Genomic DNA, 26,552 nt, shown 5'->3' on the forward strand with positions numbered 1-26,552 from the left:
AATTTAGTAATAAATCGCTATTTGAATTTTGGGCAGGAGGATGATTTTTCTGCGCTAAAAACAAGGGCATTTCACATTCTATTACCATTTTCAACATCTTATTTTTGTGAAACTGAATTTTCTGCTGTAGCTTCTTTGAAGACAAAATATAGAAACAGAACTGAGAGTGGCTATTTTTAATAAGCTTTCCTTCGAAAAACTTTGCTTTGCAAGACAGGCCCAAGAAAGTCACTAATAATTATTAAATTTGTTTTTAACTTAATATGTTTTGATTAAGTAAGTTTTTTTACTTTAATAAGTTATTAAATATGTCGAAATTTATTTTGTTTTCTATGGGTATGTGTGCTTTCCTTTCAGTCAGTTAATCAATTTTTTTAAATAATATTTTCTCTTGGATATTCTCACGCCCCCCCCCCTCTAATCTGCTCGCGCCCCACAGGTTGAGAATCGCTGGTGTAACTGCAAAAAACGAATATACTTTGATAGTATAAAAATATATTATTTAAAATTAAACATGATATATGATATTGTCCCTTCAAATATGTTAAATAGATTTTTGAGAACAATTTTGAATTTTTGAATTTAAATATTTATTTGATGACGACGATTTGGAAATCAATTTAAATAAATGGCATTGTAAGTTCATAGAAAGATTTTTTTTTGTTTTGTAAAATAGTAAAAGTAAAAAGAAAATACATCCAGTTTTTCTCATACGAAATATCATACTTTATTGGTGCCATAATCATATATAAGGCATATCCAAATAAGTTAATAAAAAAAGACAGAAAAAAAGAATAAATTCATGAAACGTTAACAGAAATACAAAATTATACAATTCCATTAGCATAAACTTTCCATTCCAAAAACAATAAAGACACGTTCAAGACAAAATAGGAATCTTTGGTATTAAAGAAAGATATTTCCTATCATACCCTCAGTATTATGAAATTATGATTTAAAAATGTCTTAATACTGAACAATAATGCTTAGGTAGCATTTTTAAAGGAAGTGTTAACCTATTCCTTTAATTTCCAAACAAAAAATGTAAAATCACAGTGTATTGACAAAAAATGGTCAATAGTTATTCTACACAGGTGGAAGTCTAAAGCTAACTTTTACCAAATTTAATTGAAAAAAAATTTATAATTTACGAAATATAAGAGTTAAAATGATATTATTTACAAAACACTTTATTTACAAGTAAATGAATATTTACAACGCATTTGAAAAATTTTCAAAATTTAAAAAAAAAAAATCTTTTTAAGCACATGAAAATTACGACCTAAAAGTTCCACTAATAACAAATTCATTATTTGTTAATACTTCTAATCCATAATCCACATGTTGAAAAATATTCTTGCGATAATAAACCCAAGAATAGCTCAATTGTTAGGGAAAAAATAAAACAATACTTTAAATATTAAATATATTTTTCAATGCAAAATAATCTGTTTAATGTATTTAACAATATTTGTGTGATAATAAAGCTAAGAATAGCTCAATTGGTACCAAAAAATAAAAGAAAATATTTTAAGTATTAAATATATTTTTCAATGCCAAATAATATGTTTAATGTGTTTAATAATAATTTTGCGATAATAAAATTAAGGATAACTGAATTGGTACGAAAAAATAAAAGAAAATATTTTAAATATTAAATATATTTTTCAATTCAAAATAATATGTTTAATGTGTTTAATAATAATTTTGCGATAGTAAAATTAAGGAAAACTGAATTGGTACGAAAAAATAAAATAAAATATTTTAAATATTAAATATATTTTTCAATACAAAATTCTTTGTTGTTTCCTACCAAATTTTTTTGAACATTTTTGATGCCTTGCAGTTTTAAATTGAATAATTTATTCATTTCATAACGTATTTGTTGGCATTAAAATACGGATATAAAATCAATATAAGTGATATGCATGCTAATTAATAAAAAAAAGATTCAAAATCTTACAATGGGAAAATACAAAATTAATCAATCCTTGAAGCAAAAAAAATCTAACACAATTCGTATTCAAATAATTCAGGTATTTTAAATTAATGAAAAATTACTATAAAGTTTTTGGGGAAAAAACGTCTGATCAATTGTAATATATAATATATTATCTTTTCTTTTCTCTGGTTTATCAGTTCCTTACAATATTTTAAAAATTGATAACTGAAAAATCGAAATTCTAATTTAAGATTTTACGAAAAATAATTTTTTTATGTTACATCATTTCAGTTCACTTCAATGCCACTTTCTTTGTAGGAAGAGACAAGCAAAGATTAGTTAAGTTACATTTTCCGATTATACTAAAAATAACACAAATTGCAATAGGAATTCAGCAAATTGGCATAAAGAAACTGTTCGTCAATTTCTTGTAAACTATGTTATGGTCCCGCCATAGTGTTATGAGTCACAAAATAACAGCTCATAACTATCACAAAATGAAAATCACATGATGAATGATGAATAATGCTCGAATCAATGAGCAAGCCGCTCAAGGTTTTCGCTCTTAAGAGCATTTCGTAGCCATGGCATGGTATCATATTCTTTGAGCTCACCGTTGAAATGAACAGGTATCAGGCTTTTAGGGAAGTATTCCTGAAGGGAATCGTAGTTATCGTGGAATATGATCTGAAAAGTAAATAAAAAATGAAACTATTAATTATCGGCAGCAAAACTAATTAATAAGATTTAAAAAAATACAAAAGTCTTAAGATATTTATTTTTATCTGAGAATTTTTAAATGTAAGGAAATATAAAAATAACTGAGGATGCATTTGTTTAAAAAATATTATTTACATATAAATATTTTTGAATGGCATCACATAAAAAAATACTTTTAAAGGACCCTTTAAAAATAATTTTTATATAAAATTTCTTTTAAATGGAAAAATATGAAAAATAAATACAATAATTGGAAGGCAACTACTTCAAGAATCTTACTTACATGTAAATACTATTAACTAGCGTAGTACAAAAAAAAAAGAAAGCCAGTTAAGAAGATAACTACTTTAAGACTACTTATTTTCACACAAATTCTTTTAAATGGCATCTTATAAAAACAACTAAGAATGTAATTATAGTACACTCCCGAATATCCGGTTCGCGACTATCCGGCATCCGTATTATCCGGCCAAGTTTTCTTTATCGTAATTAATTGAGGAAGGAAAAGCATTGCATTGGCAACATTGCTAAGACATTAGAAGCGAGCATTTGCTACGCTCTTCCTACGTGTCGTGTGCAAAATACAAATTGCGACAGGAAAAGAGCAGCGTTCTGCTCGTTGTTCATTGTTTCGCCAGAGCTTAACGGATCTTATTTGTTGCCGTTGTTCCTGATTATAACTGCACAGTACATACAGGATTCGTAAATAGTTCTTGAGGTATGCTTATTGCTTTTTTTAAGTATGCCACAGTGAAAGGCACAGAATTCGTGTTAAATTGTTGACAGTTTATATCCTTTAATTTACTGTTTCTCAAATAAATTCTTGCAGTGCAGTATGTAAATATAAATAAACTACCAGTACAAAGCCTTCTGATTTAACTCCACATATTATCGGCAACTACTTCTATTATTCACTGGGCAGTGGCCACGTTCCCATTATACGTGGTTTGAGTTAAATGAAGGGCTTAGTATTCAATGAGAAAATACGTATTATAACTAAAGCAGGATTTCACATTTTTACGAAACAGAACCAATTATATTTCAACTAATAATCAACGAAAAATTTTAATTTGATTAATTCATTCTTCCGCTTGAAATGTGGTTTAAATATTTCGAAAACCGGCAAACAAATGAATAAATATCCAGCGTAAGCATTTATGATTCTTTAGTATAATTAGAACTACACAAAAAGATGAATGTTATTTCTAAGGCATATTTTCGGGTGAAAATATTAATATTTATAATCAAAATGATGAAAGTATATATTAAATATTTCATAAAATTTACCTTTTGAAAAACACTTAGCTTGTTTAGGTACTTAAAAATAGAAGAAAATAAAATTTTATAAAGTTTATCGTTGAGCTTTAAAGAGACAAGATTATTATTAATAGATAGATAGGAAGCACGTGTAACAATATATGATATTATTTTTTGTTTTGTTTCCAATACGACAATAAGTTTGTAAATATAATAACAGTAACGGAAGTTCAGATTATAGACGAAAGTTCATTGATAAGTAAACACAAAATAAAACCTCTCATACATTGATTTGTATTGGAAAATTTGTAGAAAATTCGAAAAAAAAAGGTTAAAAATCCCATATTTTTATAAATTCACGTGTATTATCACGATAATAGAAAGTTTTGAAAACAATTTCCTTTTATCTCATGTCTCAGATCCACGTTTAGGTGATAAAGAAAAAAGCGTGCTTTTATATATAAATTGAAATGTTTCAGAATTTATCAGCGCGTTATTTGATATGAAATAATATTTGTCAAAAATAGAATTGATCAATAAATTATTTTTGAAACTATTTTACAGATAAGAAAACAAATTTCTGAAAAGCCAATTAGATGCACATAAATTTGCATTTTTTTTTCATGTGAGAACATGATGTTGTTTTCGTTACGGAGTTTTGAATCAATGAAGGCAACAAATAATTGAAGCTCGAAATCGCATAGGCAATGAATAAAGCATAAATGACAATATTCATCTTCATCTGCTTTACCTGCTTTTACTAGTATTGTATTATTATTATGTATGCTTTTTTGAACGCAGATGCGTTTTTAAAAGGTTGACCTGCTGCTAGAGACATGGGGTTTTCACCATAGTAATCCTACGGGGCTATAGAAGAACCCCTATAGGGTCATCTACTGCGCATGCGCAGATGATTTTTGTTATATCTCGTAAACTATATATGTTAGAGACATGGGGTTTTCACCATAGTAATCCTACGGGGCTATAGAAGAACCCCTATAGGGTCATCTACTACGCAAGCACAGATGGTTTTCGTTACATCTCGTAAACTATATATGTTAGAGACATCGGGTTTTCACTTAGAAGCACCCCTGGTGGTCCTCTAAGCCCCCCAAATTTTGGATCCATTGTGTATGCACAGTGCGGATTTTGCTTAATATTGGTCAAATCAAGGTCGGATCGATACCATGGAGTTTCTATGGGTTTCGGGATGCCTATGACGTCGACTTCCGGTCAGATCGAAAGTTGTTATATCTCTTCTTCTATGTAACATAGAGACAAGTACGACCCGTCTAAACTCTCGTCTCGATGAATAGAGTCGAATGACATTTTTAACAAAACTCGAGTCTCGATAGGATCTGAGAGTGGGTCTCGAAATTTAAAAATTCGAGTTACATTGCATTTGCTCGTATCGTTGGACAGTACTCGCCGAAATGCACGTATCGATATGAGTTTCACGTTGCTACTCCGATTTATTCGCGAGTTACGGTCTCTCAAAGTAGTAAAAATTTGAATTTTCGAGCGAGGTTTTCGACCTCTTTTTTTGTAAAAACTCTCTTTACAACTGGCATCGATACACTCTACTTGATGTCCTCTATCGAACAATACTAATTTATGTCGCTTGCGTTATTAGAAGCCGAGAAAAGGAAACGAGAATGGAAAAAGAACATGAAGTTGGTTTGGTTAGGAGGTGTTGAAGCTTGAAATCGCGTAGGCAATGAATAAATCATAAATGGGTGTCCTAAGCTTTTTCCCGATGAAGCCTTGCAAAGAAAATAGAAAGGGAACGAAAGAGCAAACAGAGGCCGGAACAAAACCTTCAATCAATAAAAACGAATGATGAAAATTTAAAATTAGAAACTGATCGAATTAAACATGAACGTAAAATAGCTTTACAACTGGAACGGAGAAAGCTCAAAGGTGTGCAGTGCGTTGCAGATTCTCAATTGCAACACTCAACTTCAAATACAGAACGTGCCCCTTTTGATTCTGAATCCAACCGTCAAAGTTCAATGCAAAACATCTCCGTTCCGATTCTGAGTTTCAAACATCGCTTTCTAACTCGAAGCAATTCATCGAAAAAAATGTTCTCACATGATAACTTAAAATTTGCGATAGCAGATTTCAATTTTTTTTTCCCAGCTTTCTAGTTTGCACGTTTATTTCTCTCGTTCTATCTTAGATATTTGTCAGCAGCCTTTTAAGAAATTTTTACAATAATTAACTTTAATTGTTATACTTTTAATAAAAATAATTTGCAGTTAGAAATTTTTTCATGCTTTTTAAAGCTACGGAATTTGATTCCATCGTTTGCATAAAAAGTTTTTTTTTTCTTTTAAACACAATACCAATTCTAACTTTTTAGATAAACACTTAGTGCAATTAATAAATCAAATTAAAAATTACCTTAGTAAAAAAAGAAATAAAATTTTAAGATTTCATTGCATTATAACTTTTTTTAAATTTACCTATATCCATGCCCAATAATTTTGAGATACAGTTCTAAAATAAGGATAAGGAAGATTTATTTATTTCTATAAATACTTGAGAGGTCATGTTTGAATCAGGTTGATTTATTTCTATAAATAATTGAGAAGTCATGTTTGAATCAGATTGATTTATTTTTATAAATAATTGAGAAGTCATATTTGAATCAGGTTGATTTATTTCTATAAATAATTGAGAAGTCATGTTTGAATCAGATTGATTTATTTTTATAAATAATTGAGAAGTCATGTTTGAATCAGGTTGATTTTTTTCTATAAATAATTGAGAAGTCATGTTTGAATCAATATGTCACCAATTTCCTACAGAACTGAACAGAACACCAAGTCACACGTTTACTGTATTTGTATTCGTATCGATATACTTTCATTAAAATGTTTTATGTAGATATGATATACAATTATCTCAATAAAATATTTAGTAATCTAATTTACTTAATATTTTTTTCAGAAGTTTGGTAATAAAATATAAAATTCCAAAAACTTACTCTTTTCTTCAATTTTTCTGATAGGAAGGGATAAACCACTGTGTAGGCCAATTGGAAAGCTCTTGACATGTTCATGATATGGATTCCTTTGAATCGACCAGGAAAGCATTCCTACAGAAAAAATAATAAAAGAAAATGTATGAGCATTTCATAAATAATTTTTTACAATATTTATGTTATTTCAAACAAACTTTCAAACAATAAAAGTATTTTGATTTTTAAATATATCCAAAATCACGGGGCCTTATCGGTAGCCAGAAAAATCTAAACGCTCCCATTAGATATATATTTTATAACTCCATTTTCAGCAGTAATACTTCATTGTATTTCTTTTATGAAGTCTTCACTTTATTAATGTCAAGTTCAGATGCATAAATCTTCTGGTCATATTCATATGCCATCTGCTCAATCCATTAAATGTCACTCAAATTCTATTTCACTGGCCCAATCACCAATAGAATTCAGTCATTATATGGCTCTACATGTTGCTTTTTCTTTAACAAATTTTAATTTCATAATCAACATAAATCATTAAATTGGAAAATAAAATCTTCTAAGTTATTCTATCGTACCATATACTAATTAAAGGAAGTCTTCACATTCATTTGCTTAGCTGCTATAAAACTTCTTTAAATATGTAATTCCTCTAAACATTCTTTTATATCCATATCTTCAAATGTAGATGTTCAAGTAATCCACAAATTAATTCGTTTATCAACAGTAAATCTTGTTCATCTTGGAGATTTGTTCTTTTGCAATATTTTGCTCATTACAGACCTTAAGTATCCATAACATTCATAATGCAGATTATTGTGCGAATTCCAACTATCACATAAAATTTATTCTAAATATTACATTTAAATATAATAATAAATTTGATTTAAAATATGTCATATTTCGATTTATTATCGTTTAGTCCACTAAGATACCAAATCTTTTAAAAATTAATTGTTTATGGTAATATGTAAAATATGGTGGATTTATTTTTGTATAAAACTTGCTTGATTAGAATTTTCTATTAGTCTCATAATACATTATAAATAAATAATTAAATTTTATTCTAAACTTCAAGAAAATGAAAGGAGAAAGTTCAACCATGAATTGTGTTTGCTTGTTTATATGTTAATTATTCACCAATAAATAAGCTTACCAGGTTATTTATTGATGATAAATAATATAAAATATAAATCACCAAAACAGCGTTTTTGCTGATTTACAGAAATATTGTATCGAAAAAGATATTGAGTCCAGGAAGTAGAAATAGGTTGAAGTGAACGTTTAGAAAGGAGCTATATGACTGGAGGGGAAAGGAAAGTACGCAATGTCCACCCAAAGTTCGAAATGTCCACCCAATGTTCGAAATGTCCAACGAAAGGTTACTTGAAGATTCACATTCAACCATATTCTTCAGTCCCATTTACTTGAAGATAAAACTTGACAAACGATGCTGAAAAGTGAAAAATTCAAATGTGATTAATAATTAGTTTTTGGTTAGTTTGATATTAAAAGGAATTACCAGCATTCAAATCACAGTTACCAGTAGAAAAATTATCATCATTCATCATAATTACCATCATTCATCATAATAATTATGGATCATGGATAATGTGAACTTAAATTACGTTTCCGTATTATTTACACATGTATGCACTTTATGTGGCATCATATAAATATTGAATAAGAAATTACGGAATCAATCGGTTATGTATAGCTTACTTGAGTTCCGTTGTACAATAAATAAAGGTTGGACGGCGTGCAGAATCGTAAATGTTTCAATCCCCTGCTGCTGACATCCAAAATGACTTTATATCCATTGATTTGCGTCAGAGGATCTCGGATTGAGTGGTAGAAGAATAGGACGATAGATCTGCTGATGTCTTTTATACTGAATTTGCTTGGATTCCAGTTATCTAGAAATAAAAAAAATTTACTTTGCTTATAAAAATTAATTTCAAAATTCAATAACAAGATTTTGATTAATAGTCTTTTTTCAGATATCTGATCGAATATGTGAAATTCATTTTCGGAATTATTTCTGATCGACAGTTGGTTTGTGAACATGATTGTTCAATAAAACCATGATGGGTTAGAACACATGGTATTTAATATATCGCTTTTTCACTAAATTTTTTACTTCGTACTTTGCACAAAATCTGAATGACAACTTTTTAAATCAACATCCATTTAAACAATAACTAAAAAACACAAATAACTGTTGTTTGAGATTAAATGAATAAATGTATTATTAGAATTATAGGTTTAAATCAAGTGTTGGGTCAAATCAGTCAAAGGATGATTCTGATGTTACAGTGTCTATTTGAAAGTATGAGAAACCAATAAATCGAAAATGCAATGACTGATACGAATGTGATAAACCAATATTGTAGATTTTTAGCGATTTTTGGATTCAGTAGTGAAAAAGGAAACAGTAAAAACATAATCGAATCTCCACAATTTGCTATAAAATACAAAAAAAAACTTTTAAATAAAGGTACTTATTGCCTACGCATTAGCACTGTAGCGTTACTTGTTATGAGCGAGGATAGAACCTGGAACCTTGTGGTTCACAGCTGAGTAACGTGACAAAAGCAATTGTTCGTATAGCGTAGCTGTTAACTGGCTTATAAGCTTTCACCACAATACTTATCATCCATCTATTATTCATCCCTATTAGCTGGATATTTTCGGTCTCTAGTTAATAAAGTTTTTATATATTTTCTATAACTTTCGACCACCGTCAAGTTTTTTAAACAACAGAAATTTGTAATAATATATCACAAACCACTAAAAATTACAATGTGTTTGAAATAATATATATTTGAGGAATAGTATGTTTTACTTTAATTTGATTAAATAATAAATAATAATAATAATAAATAATTTTTTAAAAAATATAAACTACTCTGCTGCAAGGATTTTTTTTTGTCTTTATAATTTTTGTTTCATAAATGAGATGCATTTCATTATCACAGAGAAATTCATAAAAAGCATTTTATTATTAATCAACAACTGCAACTAAGATATTCAATTCATATTCCGCTAGAAAAATTTCTTCATACTATGAATCCATTTTAAACATGTTCCTCCTGGTATTATGGAATTTAAAACTTTCAAACTTTATTGATAGATGGCGCCATGACGAGTTTAAGAATAATTAGAATTAATTTAATATTGCAGTTTTTTCTGAGCAACAATAGATGGCAGCACGATATTTTCAAAACAGCTAATCAATCAAGAACTAATCATGATATTTGCAAAACAACTAATCAATCAAAATTTGTAAAATGGACTACTTTAACTATGCTTTTTTTAACAAAGAGGTTTCTTACCGACATATAATTTTAAATATTGAAATAAGTACTTACCCAAATGAACGACTAAAACCGCACAGCCATCTGTGCATCTGTGTGGGAGGAAGCCAAATACTTTCTCTTTGATGACAGCCGACATGACATCATAATCAAAGCCAGTGAAAATATCTTTGTTTTTGCTCTTGAAAGCCATGTGTTTCTTTAACAAACTTAATGCTTTTGGAATGTTAAATTTTCTCGCTCTAAGAAATTTCAGCAGGAAATCGTCTGTAGTACGGCAATCAAGATCTTTTTCATCTGAATAAATAATAAAACATTTAGATTACAAAATACAATAATATAAATAAAAAGAAATTAAAATCATGCTTTTATTAATGTGAATAAAAATAGAAAATATTTTTATGAGCATCACAGAAAAATTGTGCAAGAGTGAGATGTTATACTAATATTCTAAGAAAAAGGAATTTAAATTATTTGTAAGACATCCAATTTCTCACAAAAATTTAGAGACTGTTTACCGGTGGAATTCAAATTTAATTTCCATTATTTTGATGTCCATATTTTTGATAAAAAAAAAATATTTTTATCAAAACTACCCAAGCGTGAATATGTCTTTAATAATCGTTTGATTTTTATTATTTTCGATTTGTTATTTTTTAATGAACTTCATAATGCCTTATTATTAAAAGACTGGAATCCTAAAAATAGTTTCCTATCTTATCGACAGATGGCGCTTCGCTCACAGAATCAACATTTATCTGAAATTTATCAGTAAAATCGTACTTAAATTTTGAAAACATAAAAATAGTGGTATTTGCATTGTGAAATTCAAGCCTGGGAAAATTTCGGAACTCAGATGGATCAAGAAATTGGGTGATATATTGATTTCAAAACAGCATCTTTACAAACGTGTTCTAGAATAAAATTAAAGTTCTGAGAATAGAATAAAAATTAAAGTTCTGAGCAGATTTTAATCCATATCAATATTTACTTTAAAAAACATATTTAAGGTTCTAGAAAATGATACTTTTAAATCCCCAGAATATCGCATTTTTATTTAATATATTTTTCATTGCGTTTCATTACTAACACTGAATTATAAAGATTATTAATATACCGATATTTGAAGAGCATAAAAACTTCGAGAATTTCGCAATTTACATAATGTATATTATTTAAAACACACAGAGTATATATTAATTTTGTTAGTCTATGCCTTTTTAATTATTTTTTCATTTTCGTGAAACCAAAATTTTTTAACTAAAAAGTCCGAAATGCATTCTAAATGTCCTTTTTCATGATAGGTTGTCGTATTTCTGTAAATTTCATAGCGCTTTTCTATTTTTTTTAATGTTGGCAACAAAAATATCAGAAAGATTTCATAGATCTTATTTAATTTTAGGTTATTTAATGTAGTAAACTATTTCATAAGCAGATATAGGGAAAAAATTTGCTTATAGAAATTAACTTATAAATAAGTTAATAGATTCGAATTGTTCTGGGGTTTTGTTTTCTTGAAGATTCAAAATAATCGGAGAAGTACATCAAGATTAGGATTAATTAAAAGCAGCTAATAAATCTCTTTTTTAGAGTAATCATCTTTTATAGGTAGAAATCAGGTATTAAATTACTTGCTTCATAATTCATCTGCTTGCGTAGAAGCTTTTGTTTTTCCTGTTTATTATGTTATTTTTTTTTCTAAAGAAATGCCTGTTTTCTATTTGAATATTTGGAACATTATTGCAGAATGTATTTTATTATTAGATATTTCACCTTTCTAGAAAATTTTATTTCTATAAAGTTACAAAAGGGATTTACAAAACGACAAGAAATGGATTTATTTCTATTTTTGTATTTTTATTTAAGTATGTGTGTGTGTGTGTGTGTGTGTGTGTGTGTGTGTGTGTGTGTGTGTGTGTGTGTGTGTGTTAATAATTATTACATTACAGTTATTCCAAATTCATCGATTGATTGTAATTCAAGAATTAAAAACTTACTAAGAACGCATTCTCTGAGTTGTTGAAGGCCTGATCTTCTGCTTGCGTCGTTTTCGAAAAGTTCTGCTTCCGCTTTCTTCTTGAATTCCTCAGGTATGGCATCAGCCAAGAAGGGATAATGTCCGTCCTTTGGGATAATCATTTTGCTATAGATTTATATCACGTTTTATCTAAAAAGACAAAAAAAAGAATGCTTTGTCATTATCAATGAGAAATTCAAATACAAAAAAAAAAATACAAGACTTGCCCCATATCTAAATTTTTATCTATACGAACACATTTCACAAATTTTTAAAGTGAAATAAATAATAAATGTAAAAATACGAAACAAAATTCTGGATAATAAATATAAAAAATACTATAAGCGATCAATTTAAAGGAAATTTGGCGAGAAAGCGAAATTTGTATAAGTATTCGCGAATCGTTATATTTAAAATTAACTTATTATAAAGTTGTAATTGATTTCATGAAAATGATCATGGAATGATCAAGTTTCTTAGTTGAAAAGTATATATGTTTCAAATAAAAAAAAATATTGATGAAAAAGCCCCGAGATGTTTGTTCGATGGGACATCGATTTTAAAAGGGAAAAACGAGAGTAATGCATAAAATAAAAATTCTTATTTCAAACAATTAAAATGTTCATTCATAAAGCTATTAATAATTAAAGAATCTTAAAGTTATAAGAAAAAAATTGTATTTCTCAGAGTGGTGTAAAAATAGAAAATTTAGAAGTTAACCAATAACAAAATGAAACAATCTGTAATTAATCTATTAAAACATTTGCTTAATTTTCTTAAATTAAAAGCAATTAATATAGAAAATTCTTTAAAAATTTCAAACACTATATGAATTAATGCAAGTGAGATACTTCTGAAAATATAATTCGAAAATTTGTGAAAATTTGATTTCTAGCAAGTGACACGGTTTCATGATTGAATGCATCAAACAAAACTAGCATTTTATATAAAAAATAAAATAGATTAGAATCCACAAAAAAGTAGAGGGATATAGGCTGAACAAAAACAGGTAAAAAATATAAAATATGATTGGTATGTGTAAATGAAAAGCTTTTTTTTAATACTTATGAAGATCGATTTTTTTTATGTCACATATGTTATTCTATATTTAGTAACTATTGAACGAAAAAAAAGTCCTCTATTCTTTATCATGGAGAAATATCTTATATAATTACATAAAATTACTTATTAAATACACAAGGCCATAAAATTACCGATTCGATAAGTTTCTTTTTGGCCTTTTAAATATTATTCCTTGACATACATATGAAAAATGGAAATATAATCATTTATTTAAATGAAAGAATGTTATTGAAATACAGTAAAACAATATTAATCATTATATTTTACTGATTAGAAATACAAATTAGTTGTTTTATTTTATATATGAGAAAACGATTAACGAATATTTGCTTGCGATAGACTACAATTAATTTTGTTAATGACATATATATTTCCCAAATAGCCATGAGAAATCAAGGCAAAAAATAAAATGCAAGTTAATTTCATTTTATTTATTATAAAATTTCCAGCTTTTCATAGAATAAATTTTAATAGTTTATGCAACAACCTGCAGAGATAGTTTTCTTTAACTATTTCTTAAAGTTTAAACGTGATTATAATAATGTTCAGGTTAAGGTTTTTATTGTTGTAAAATGATGCTCAGAATTAAGTAAATTAATGTCCTCTAAAATACTTGAGCAATTTATATCTTTGGAACTAAATCAACAAGGAATATATCATATCACGAAATTGATATCATTAAATTAATCGCCTCAGATACCTTCAAAAGTTCAGGGACAGCAATGCGGTTTTAGTTTTGAACTCGAATAACCTTCAAACTGAAAACTATCTTTTATAACTTGAGTTATATTTCTTATTTTTTACCTTCAACTACGGAATTATTTTACTTCCATCGACATCAAAAGAAACTATAATCTCTATTATTATCATACAGTATGCAGTCATGTAGGCATGATTACATGTACCGTCTCGCATGTAAGTTACACTGTGAGATGATTCGTTACGACATATAATGATTACTAAAATGTGATTGCTGAAACGTTACTTGTCTGGTTAGAAATAGGGCAATTATAAATTTTCTTTAACAAATTTACTTCAAATTCGGCTACGGAGTGATATGTTTCGAAATCTTGAGTTTTGTAAGTTATCGATTATTTGCATATATTCTTACCTTTACTCACATGAAAATTAATTTTATCGTTTGTTAGTCTCCGAAAAATGAATTGATACGATATGTTGCGTAAACATCTACAAACATGATTATATTTCTGACATTTTGATAATTAAATTTTATAAAGGATTAATGTATTTGAATTAAAAATATAGTTTTTAATTTAATTTGAATTAATGTCATTCACCGAAATGATTTCTTCTGCAAACTTTCAAAAATAAAGAGAAAAAAATTATCATTTTTTTTTCCAAAACGTTTATTTGTAACATTTTTTTTTTTTCAAAAATTTGAGCTTTCTTAATTTTTTGGCTGTCTTCAGTTAATGAAAATTATTTTACAAGCATAAAGAAAATATACTCATTTTCAATTTCTGAAAGATAACTAATAAAAGCACATTACATAAATATCAATGTGTTTTAATAAAATTGCCTCACTTATCATTAACCGCAACTCACATAAAAATTAATTGTATCCTCTTTCTTTTAATTTCTGAAAAAAAAATTGAAACGATATAGTACATCAGCTTATATTTCCTAATGAAGCATTTTGATATTTAAGATTTTATAAATGGTTTATTGATTTTAATTAAAATGATAGTTTTGATTTAAAAAGGTAGTTTTAATTCAATTCGAATTAATGTCATCTACCAAAAAGATGTCTTCTGCTGTTTCTGAAATTTGTATAAGAAAAGATATACAGGAAAAATATTTTCAAAAACTTTCCTGAAGAATCTAATTAAAAAAGCATATATATGTATATCATACACAAATTAACAAAGAAAGTAATGATTGAATAAATAAATAATAATTTTACTATTTATTGGTTCAAAAGTATTAAAAATGTGTAGAAATAATAACTTGAAGGAAATATTACATAAAGAAAAGGAAAAATTACATAAAGGAAAGATTACTTTAATGAAAGATTACATAATATTTTTTACAAGTTCATTGGTTGTGCTATTTTTAAGTTATATACTGTAATTCATGATATAAAATTTTAAAGTATTTTTTCAGGAAACATAGATTTTAAAATTTGTATTTAAAACTAAAGATATGAAGTATACTTAATTTTCTTATGATGCGTTCCTGCATCGCGTCATCTGCACTGAAGCAGTAAACATTTGCATTTTAATTTGTGATTGATCCTTCTCCAACTTTGTTTAAACATATCTTTGATAATTTTCATGATAAAATTCTGAAATTTGGTACATGACCTTATTAGAGGATGGGGCACATTTTACTCACTGGAAATTTTTTTATAAGAGGTCTGTATAAAAATTTAATTAAATTAAAATATACTTAAATTAAATTATAAAATTTATTTGTATTTTTTAAAGTTTAATCCCCCGAAAATTTTAATCGATTTCATAACACTTTGCACCTTTTTTTACGCAACTTTGAAATTTACAGTATGTATCTACGATCAATATTTAAGGAATAAAAGTTGCGGTCAAGGTTTTTGAGACACACTGTTTATTGTACAATATTCTATAATACTAAACAATAATCCCAATATTGTATAATATTGTTGAATATTGAATAATATATATAAAATAATGTAGAATACTGTACACAAATCTGTGTTACCTTGGTAATTAATGTGCAAGAATTGACATAATAGTGAGTTATGAGAAATTTTATAAATTTTCAATTTTTCTGTACTTTAATTATTTTTCTTTATAACTGTCTTTCTAAACAAGATTCATAAAAACTGAGGTTTATAATTTTAGTAAAATTATCTTTCTATTAATATAAAACTTTAATAGATAATTTGCTCAATTTACATATGATTTTTAGGAATCTAATTTTTTTTTAAATGGTGTTATTAGATATCGAAAATCAAAATGCAGTTTTCGCTTAAAGTTTCCACGTTTTTCTAGAAATATTGATTCTTAAGAGGAAATCGAGAGAAACCATTTTTTTTAAACAATAGCATTTGTTTTGAAACCTTCAATTAAGTTTGCCTGGCACGTGAGTTTTAAGTATGAACTTTTTCATCTTCTATCTGTTTCAAATTGTGAAACGGAAGAGTTAACAGACTCACTTCCTGTAACGAATAATTTCAAAATCAGATTCTGTTGCAATTTATTCTTTTTTCACCTTTCCCTGCGTCTCTTCCCAGAAGATTTCGTCCCCCCCCCCACGTCTGAATGATAAGTTTTGCAGACATCATGTCTCTTTAGCGAAATGAAAACATGCCGCAGATGGCTTTACCTGTTTAGAAAAAGAAAAAGTTCAAAACATCGCCTCGTCTGAGAAACAAAAGTGTTCCCGTGACACGAAAATTTTTTTGCCGGACTGAAGGAAGAACAGGAAGTGTTTAGGATTGGGCTCACGTGACCATTTGAAACACGTGTTTCGACTACAGTTGGCTCTTTTCCGTATACCAACCGGCTGGTGTGTTTTGTTTTCGCTTAATCGGATGCTGCCACTATTTGGCGAATTTTGAAATTAACTCCATCGGATGAAGAAGGAAACCGAATATTCATATTATTTTCGGTGAGAGAGAATATATTTGTCAATTTGATCCATTCGAGGGATAAACAATTTGGCATTTTTGAAATTAACTTCATCGGATGGAGAAGGAAATCGAGTATTCATATTATTTTCGGTGGGAGAAAATATTTGACAATTTGATTATTTTAGAGATTAACAATTGATACATTTTGAAATGAGCTCCGTCGAATGAAGAAGGAAAACGAGTATTCATGTTATTTTCGGTGATAGAGAATATTTGATAATTTGATCCATTCGGGAGATTAACAATTAGGCACATTTTGAAACGAGCTCCGTCGAATGAAGAAGGAAACCGAGTATTCGTGTTATTTTCAGTGAGAGGGAATATTTGACACTTTGATTCATTCGAGATATTAACAAGTTGGCACATTTTGAAATTAGCTCCGTCGAATGAAGAAGGAAACCGAGTATTCATGTTATTTTTCGTGATAGAGAATATTTAATAGTTTGATCCATTCGGGAGATTAACAATTGATACATTTTGAAATGAGCTCCATCTAATGAAGAAGGAAACCGAGTATTCATGTTATTTTTGGTGATAGAGAATATTTGTTTATTTGATCCATTCGGGAGATTAACAATTAGGCACATTTTGAAATTAGCTCCGTCGAATGAAGAAGGAAACCGAGGATTCATGTTGTTTTCGGTGAGAGGGAATATTTGACAATTCGATTCATTCAAGAGATAAACAATTTGGCATATTTTGAAATTAACTTCATCGGACGGAGAAGGAAATGGTGTTTTCATGTTATTTTCGGTGAGAAGCAGTGACTGACAATTTAATCAATTCGAGAAAGAAGTAATTTGGCCTATTTTAAAATCAGTTTTATTGGATAGGCCAGATAACAGAATATTTGCAATATTTTCGATATTTGAAAGGTTTATTTTTGTTTGATAAAACATTTAAAATCTCATGCTAGATTAAAATTTGTTGTAAAAGCAATATGCCAAATCCTATTTGTCTTTTCCTGCTTTAATCTACGCTATGTACTTTCACACAAATAAGCAGACGAGAAGTCTTCCCTTAATTCTAAACTTGATTAGGGCCTATAAATGTGTTCTAAAGACAACCTGTATAGTTTTATTCTTCAAGTTATTTGTGATTTCAAGTTATATACTCCACAAATACACAGCAAAACAACCTTCATTACTGCTCAAAAAATTTTATTTAAAAGCAAAATCAAATTTCATTTCTAGTTCTTTCAAATCTGAGTTACGCTTAAATTTGACAAAAAAATTTTCTTCTCGGAAAACATAAGAATTTGCAAAATTCTCAAGGTTGATTTTTCTTTTTTTTAGGATTACGGCATTTAGTATTCTTTGAATATGGTAAACATAAATTAATGATCAAATTATGACCTCTATTATATTGAGTAAGCACTGCTGGAGAATGCAATGTTTGTCTTGGTCCTATTTTTATGTATTAAAATAATATAATTAATTTGAGATCTATTCTAATTGCCTTTGCATCAGAGGACAAGGAAATGCTTCAATGGAGATATAGAGAAAACTAATTGCATTTATTTAATGCTTAATTTATTCACTGGAAATTTCAAAAACTTTTTCATCTAAAATATCATACATGAGTCTGAATTTTGAATGGGCCAGTATAAACATTTTTAATAATTGTTATTTGAATTGATAAAGGAATTTATATTACTATGTTTTATTCTTAATCATGTTTCTACAGAATTGTAGAAATTCTTTTACCCCCCCCCCCAATTATGGGAGATTCATAATTTATTAATAATTTCGAAATATTGATTATAATCATACACGTCTTTTTACAAGTGTAGGTTCAGTCTAGAAAGCGGGTTCTAATGAATTATTTCCACACAAAACTTAAGACATTCTAATCTAACTTAACTTGTGCACATTCTAAAATCTGATAATCAGCAAATGCCAAAACATAAAAGTCTAAATAAAAAAATTTATGTAGAACAAAAAAAAGAATTTTTTATTGTATTGTGAAGTATTTTTTATGATACACAAAATAAGAATCAGTTAAGTTGGGCTTTTTTTAGTTAAAAAATTCCGTGCAGCCTTTATCAAAACGTTTGTCATGGATGATTTAAATTGAAAATAATACACTCTATAAAAATCTATGGAGTGTTGTATACTATAGAACGTTTAAACATAACGCTTAGTTTTAATTAAAACTCGGGTCTTGAAATGGTTTCGCTGACATTGTGCTGAAACAATATTACTTTTGACGCTTTGTCATTCTCATACAAAGTTATAATGCATTTTTGAAATATTTTGAATACAGACATTTAGAAACACAAAAGAAAAGCAATAATATGAATTTCAATTTTCTATTTTAGAATAGTAAATAGTACTAAACTATGAATGAATCTATGAGTGAATGAATTATTTATTTCATTTTTAATTATCTTTTTCCAAATTTATAATTTTTTTTTTGTCTATACACCTTTTAAAAACCAGTTGTGTAATATTATATACATATGCTCAAAATTAAATTAACATGTTTCAATAAAATAAGATTTTAATCAAAAAAGCACTAAATTAATATTTAAATTTAGAAATTTCAGTTTAACAGAATTAAGTTTAACTTTAAACAAAGAAATAATAAAGAGTAATTTTCCATATATCATTTGTAAAATCATAATTATTGAAAAATATTTTTAAATTTCCATATTAATTACAATATTTAACAAAAAAATGGTTTTGGGTTTTTCATTTTTCAATTATGCTAAATGGAATATTCGTTCAGTCCTGAAGATTTTACTGTATTCTAACTATTTCTTAAAATAGTATTCAATAAAAATCCCACTTACGCATTTTGAAAATGTCATTGAATTCACTTAACTTTCAGGGATTGATCAAATGACCGGTTTCCAAAGGCAGTTCAAATGTATAGGCAAATCTTCAGTCCTTTAATGTTCATCCCTAAAACGTTTATCAACTTTTCACGGTCAAATAACCTAGTAATTTTCCATCCGATGAAATGCCTTCACAACATGCGTTTGTACTTTAAATATCATCTTTAACAATTCCATTCCTAATTCCAATAACAAAGCATCGAATTTTCTCATATTACTTCTAATTTAAAACTGAAAACAGGAACATAAAGGATATGAGGAAGAACACGCGAAGTCTTATAATGAAACTGTAAGTGCACTGTCCTTTGAAAAGAATAGAATAAGTTTCTGAATGAAACAAGGAAAACTGAGAGGAAAAAAACTAGTAAGACCTTTTATTTGTATTCATAACGAGTAATTATTTTACCGTTTGACCTTCAGGAAACGTTAAGGAAATAAGAATTAAACTTTAAATAATTCATATAATTTTGTAAACATTCTTGACGATCAATGACTTCGGAAAGATTACATTCAACAAGTTTGTAATGGTAGAATCAAATTTCATTTTGTTGCACCAAAAATATGGTACTTATTAAAGCTTCGTGGTAAAGTCATTCCGTGTAAGCTCTCTAGAAGGGAAACAAAAGATTATATTGAAGAAAAAGCTAATAACGCAATCATTCCGAATTCGTTATATCTGTGTCAGCGATTATTGAAATGGATTTAGCTTTTACACTGATTGTTTTGGAAAGCTAAAAGCGGTTTAAACAATAATACATCTTTTTAAACAAGTACATGTATGATGTCTAATTCGTCTTCTTTGTGAAAAAAATCTAATTTTATGCCCGATTCAACAAAATTTCTCTATGGTTAATAAAGGATTGGATTTCGCAGAAAAATAAAAATCCATTACAGATGTTAAATATTAGCGTGATGTTTTCCTATAAATGTATAACATCTGCAAACTATTTCCAAGACATATGAAAAAATACAAAATACATTGTTTTATTTAAAATATCCTCCAATCCTATTATTAAAATAGTTTAAATTTTATAAATAATAAATCTTTGCAAGTTCAATCTAATTAAAAAGTAATTAAAAATCTAATTAAAAAATTTAATTATTTAGCATTTTACAATGATTTAAATTATAAACTAATTAAAAAGTCTTGCTAAATTTTGATTGTGATTAGTGAAGATTAGTTTGATTGTTGATTATGAAAGTGATTAGAAAAATATATCCAATTTACAAATACATTACGGAAAACATACTAAAAAAGATATTTCCAGATATATATAAAAGATATATCCAGATATATATAGAGAAAAAGATATTTCCAGATATATATAAAAGATATATCCAGATATATATAGAGAAAAAGATATTTCCAGATATATATAGAGAAAAAGATATTTCCAGATATATAGAGAGAAAAAGATATTTCCAGATATATATAGAGAAAAAGATATTTCCAGATATATATAAAAGATATATCCAGATATATATAGAGAAAAAGATATATCCAGATATATATAGAGAAAAAGATATTTCCAGATATATATAAAAGATATTTCCAGATATATATAGAGAAAAAGATATTTCCAGATATATATAGAGAAAAAGATATTTCCAGATATATATAGAGAAAAAGATATTTCCAGATATATATAGAGAAAAAGATATTTCCAGATATATATAAAAGATATATCCAGATATATATAGAGAAAAAGATATTTCCAGATATATATAGAGAAAAAGATATTTCCAGATATATAGAGAGAAAAAGATATTTCCAGATATATATAGAGAAAAAGATATTTCCAGATATATATAAAAGATATATCCAGATATATATAGAGAAAAAGATATTTCCAGATATATATAGAGAAAAAGATATTTCCAGATATATATAAAAGATATATCCAGATATATATAGAGAAAAAGATATTTCCAGATATATATAGAGAAAAAGATATTTCCAGATATATATAGAGAAAAAGATATTTCCAGATATATATAGAGAAAAAGATATTTCCAGATATATATAAAAGATATATCCAGATATATATAGAGAAAAAGATATTTCCAGATATATATAGAGAAAAAGATATTTCCAGATATATAGAGAGAAAAAGATATTTCCAGATATATATAGAGAAAAAGATATTTCCAGATATATATAAAAGATATATCCAGATATATATAGAGAAAAAGATATTTCCAGATATATATAGAGAAAAAGATATTTCCAGATATATATAAAAGATATATCCAGATATATATAGAGAAAAAGATATTTCCAGATATATATAGAGAAAAAGATATTTCCAGATATATATAGAGAAAAAGATATTTCCAGATATATATAGAGAAAAAGATATTTCCAGATATATATAAAAGATATATCCAGATATATATAGAGAAAAAGATATTTCCAGATATATATAGAGAAAAAGATATTTCCAGATATATATAGAGAAAAAGATATTTCCAGATATATATAGAGAAAAAGATATTTCCAGATATATATAGAGAAAAAGATATTTCCAGATATATATAAAAGATATATCCAGATATATATAGAGAAAAAGATATTTCCAGATATATATAGAGAAAAAGATATTTCCAGATATATATAGAGAAAAAGATATTTCCAGATATATATAGAGAAAAAGATATTTCCAGATATATATAAAAGATATATCCAGATATATATAGAGAAAAAGATATTTCCAGATGTATATAAAACGTGTCAATTTTATTTTATTAAAATCAATCATATAGATACTTTTGATTTTTAAACACCATTTGCTTATTTACGTATCTATCTTTGCATTTCCTTATTTTGCAACTGTTTATTAGTTAATAGTTGCAAGACTAAGATATTTTTTAGAGTATTTATCACATAATATAGACTAAAATATTTTAATATTAAATAAATTATAAAATTAATTAACATATTTTCCGAAAATGTGTCCAGATATTATTTGACAGTGTGATTTATTAACACAAATAAGACATCTGAATACTATTAGGAATATTTTATGTTATTACTTATTTATATAGTTCTTTAAATCAGTAAAATTAAATACATTTTTTTTCTGATGTACATTTTTTACCTTATCATTATACCAAATGTTTTGGGCTTCTAATCGTATAATCATTTTAAAATATTTTCATATCTCCAAGGATGAACGTTACCATATTAATTTTACATTTTTTTAAAGTAGATTTTAATTTTAAGTGAATTAAGAAAGTTTTGAAAAATTCTATTTCATAAATTTATTTAAAACTATAGCAAATTTTGTCACATATAATCGGTATTAATTCCAAATAACATTTGAAAGATACAAATAAGAAATAAAAGAAAACATATATTAAAGACTAAGATAAAAAAAAATATATAAACATTGCATTTACAAAAATAAAAAAGAGATATTTTATATTCTAATAGTAAAAATATTTTTTGTTTCTTGAAGGAAAAAATTTTAAATACGAAATAAAATTTTGTGGCTTAAAATATTTAAGCTTTTAACTATCTTAGAAAAATTAGTTCCAAAAGTAATAAAGCATGCAGTTACAAATTTTAAATATATTCTATCAGTTTGTATTTGATATTGCAACATTTTTGTGAAATGAATTAATTTGAAATCACAGTGAAATCAAAGAAAACTCATAAGCACACTTACCTAAAACAAATACAAGAAGCGAAACTCAAATACAACGGGCGAAGTTTGTTATTGTTCTCAAACTCGTGGTATCATTTGGTAAATGACGAGATGATACTTCGAATCGAGCTTAGCAAGCGATTCGTATAAGCCAAGAAGATCTTAATCCAAAGTGCTTTTAAAACATAACCTAAGCTATTCGGTGAAATGTATACCGCTCTACGATTTCCGCGCGAGCTTTTTATTTATAAAAGAAGGCCGACCACGAGGGAAAAACTAGTTTTGGAGGATCAACAAGTAAAAGAAAAAGAAATCAACGCCTTGTATTTCTCAGTGACGTCAAAGTCGAAGGTTAGATAGGTAACAACGAAATTTCTGTAGGGTCTTTTTGTAAGGGATCGGGTCTAAGTCTGTGTACGTGACCTTGAAAGACATCTGATGATCATTATTTCCTTTTTTTCTTTCTGAAGATTAGGGATTTTTTTGATAAAAATCTTATTATTCAGCGCCAAAGTTACCGTAAAGTGAATATAGAAGGTTTTGAAAAATAATGATCCACCGATATAGGTTTATGATTTATGGCAAATGTGACATTTGATTGATATACAAATTTTCATCATATGATATAAAATTAAAGGAAAACGTTACATTGTTTGTGGGTATTTAGGGAAAAAAAAGTTACATTTTTTTATACAGGTAATATTAGCAACATGCAAATAATCTAATATTATCAGTTGCGAAGTTTCCAGAAAAAAAATCTTAATATTATTTATGAAAAATGAAGGAAGCTATGAATAACTGAATTTAAATAAAATTTAATTCATCCTTAATTTTAATAAAGTTCTCCGTAAATTATATTTTTATAACGTTTATGTTTATCTAACGCGAGATGAAAAGTAATCTTCCAATTCAGATCTTATTTTGTTGAATTTAATGGGCTCTTAATAAACATTAATTCTGAAATTTTATTGATATCTGTATTAATAAATGATTTCATTTCATTCATTCTTTATTAATTTTTTAAAAAATATCTAATGTTGATGTACAACGGAGCTTTACATATAAAAAACGATTTTAAAAAGAGAGAGAAAGAGAGAGAGAAGTTAATAAAAATACTTTAAAATATAATATTTCCTCATAATTTTATAATATTTTATATCATAAAAATTTCATAAAATCATAAGGAACAAGAAATTTCAAATGAAGAAACTAATAATTAAACTACGAAACGTAATATATTTATTTTTAAAAATAGCAAGCAATTGAATGAAATATATAATTAAATTTTAAAAATTCATCAAAGTAAAATTGGTATTAAAATTTAAGTCTAAGAAAAATAGGAATATCCGTCAAACCTTGTACTTCTTTTTAAAATTATTCGAAGCTGAATCGCAATAATGCAATGTTAGAAAAATAGCAATAAAATCTTAGAATTAAATTAATTACGTTATTACAATAAAAAAACATATCAATTAGACAAAACAAACAAAATTTGAAGTGCAAGAAAACTGTTAAAGGAAAACAGTGCAATATTTTAAATATCCTTTCCAAAAACTAATTTTATATTTCAATATAAACAATAATGTAGAAATAACGAATTTTAATTGTGCATAGAAAACGATAATTAGGAAATAAAAAAAAGAACTACGAAAACATAGTGTATTAAAACAAATCTTAATTGGAATATTACTGTAAATACTGGAAGGAATGTTTGTAACTTCTGAACAATAGGCATCTCAAAGAAAATAATATGTCAAAAAAATGTCAAAATCACATTCTCGTGTATTTAAAGTTTAAAAATAAAATCTAAACTGGAGCCGTTAACGAGAATATCAAGGTATAAAATCAACTAAAATTAACTATTCGAAATTTCATACCTGAACGATTTTACAAATCTTTGACTTTTCAAATCAAGGCGCCAAGGCAAATATTACTACCAAACTCCGATCAAACTGAATGATCGATTCCGACTCTGTCTTTTATACTTGTAGAAAGCTATTATCGCACAAAAATGACCTTCTACAGCATAGGTCGCTATGTCCGAATTACTTGATCATTGGAAACTTTTTTGATAAATAATTCGGTAAATAGAATGCACGATAAACACATTTTTGTGGGTATTCCACTACGGATAACTGATCTGACCCCCGTTTCTCCCCCTTGTAAACGTGCTGTTCGCACCGAACTAGATAGAGTTCACGTTAAGGTTACCGTTAACCATTGATATCAGTAACTGCGCAAACTTAATTCGCACGTACGCCTTTGTTTACACGGATTTTCCAAGCCCATTGTGCTGATTAGTAGATTAAAATACTGAAGGGAAAATATTTCTTCCAAACAGTTCATTGATTCGAAAAGCGTCTTTTGAAGCGTGACAATACAAATATTCGATGCTTGTTTGCTGGACAAACATCGAATAACTCAGCCAAATAGGCTGCAGAAAGTTTACAAAGAAAACTTTTGTGTTTATTATTAAAATAAGTCGCTTCACGCAATTTTGGTTTTCTCATGCAAGAAATATCAAAGAAAGAGAAAATACAGTAATAGCAAGAATATATATGTATATGTAGTGACATTTTAAAATTTAATTTAATTCTAATTAATTTCCAAAGTTTTATTTTAATTCAGCCTATATTAACTTCATTTTAAAATATTCTATTCTTTCCTGATCCAATTCCACCTTTTTTATTTAATTAATGCAATAGAAGTTCTGTAAAATTGCAGAAATCGGGAAGTTCCCACACTCCGAGTGAAGGGATAAAATGTGTCGATCTAACACATTGTTTTAAAAGATCCCTTACCTAAATCGATGCATCTAAAGAAATCCCTTTCAAAATCTCACATTATAGGACTCAATGCGGATAAATATTTCATCAGCTGTTTTCTCTTTTCACTCTTGTTCCGCGCTTTTGTCCACGCTTCTGGTACATAAATTATGCCTCCTGGGACCGAATAAGGTAAAATTTAAAATTCAAGAATGACTTCTCTCTCTAAGGCCTCTGCTTAAAGAAAAATGTGTGTGTGTGTGTGTGTGTGTGTGTGTGTGTGTGTGTGTGTGTGTGTGTGTGTGTGTGTGTGTGTGTTGTGATGATATTTTTAAATATAACTAAAAT

At 27.1% G+C, this 26,552-nt stretch overlaps 1 protein-coding gene across 2 annotated transcripts; it reads right to left on the bottom strand.

Annotated features, from left to right (window-relative positions):
- Nucleotides 1–747: 747 nt before the first annotated feature.
- LOC129974853 (clavesin-2-like) lies at nt 748–25,405 on the bottom strand. 2 transcript variants are annotated; one of them, XM_056087617.1, is made up of 6 exons: nt 25,317–25,405; nt 12,220–12,389; nt 10,277–10,519; nt 8,628–8,821; nt 6,912–7,022; nt 748–2,629 (listed from the first exon to the last, which is right to left on the bottom strand). In XM_056087617.1, exons 2-6 carry the CDS (start codon nt 12,359–12,361, stop codon nt 2,477–2,479), a joined length of 843 nt encoding a protein of 280 aa, XP_055943592.1. In that variant the 5' UTR covers nt 12,362–12,389; nt 25,317–25,405; the 3' UTR covers nt 748–2,476. The 2 variants fall into 2 exon arrangements, with proteins under 2 accessions (XP_055943592.1, XP_055943591.1); XM_056087616.1 differs by lacking the exon at nt 25,317–25,405 and adding an exon at nt 23,461–23,642.
- Between the last annotated feature and the right edge of the window lie 1,147 nt (nt 25,406–26,552).

Source organism: Argiope bruennichi, chromosome 7, assembly GCF_947563725.1.
Source record: "Argiope bruennichi chromosome 7, qqArgBrue1.1, whole genome shotgun sequence".
NCBI lineage: Eukaryota > Metazoa > Arthropoda > Arachnida > Araneae > Araneidae > Argiope > Argiope bruennichi.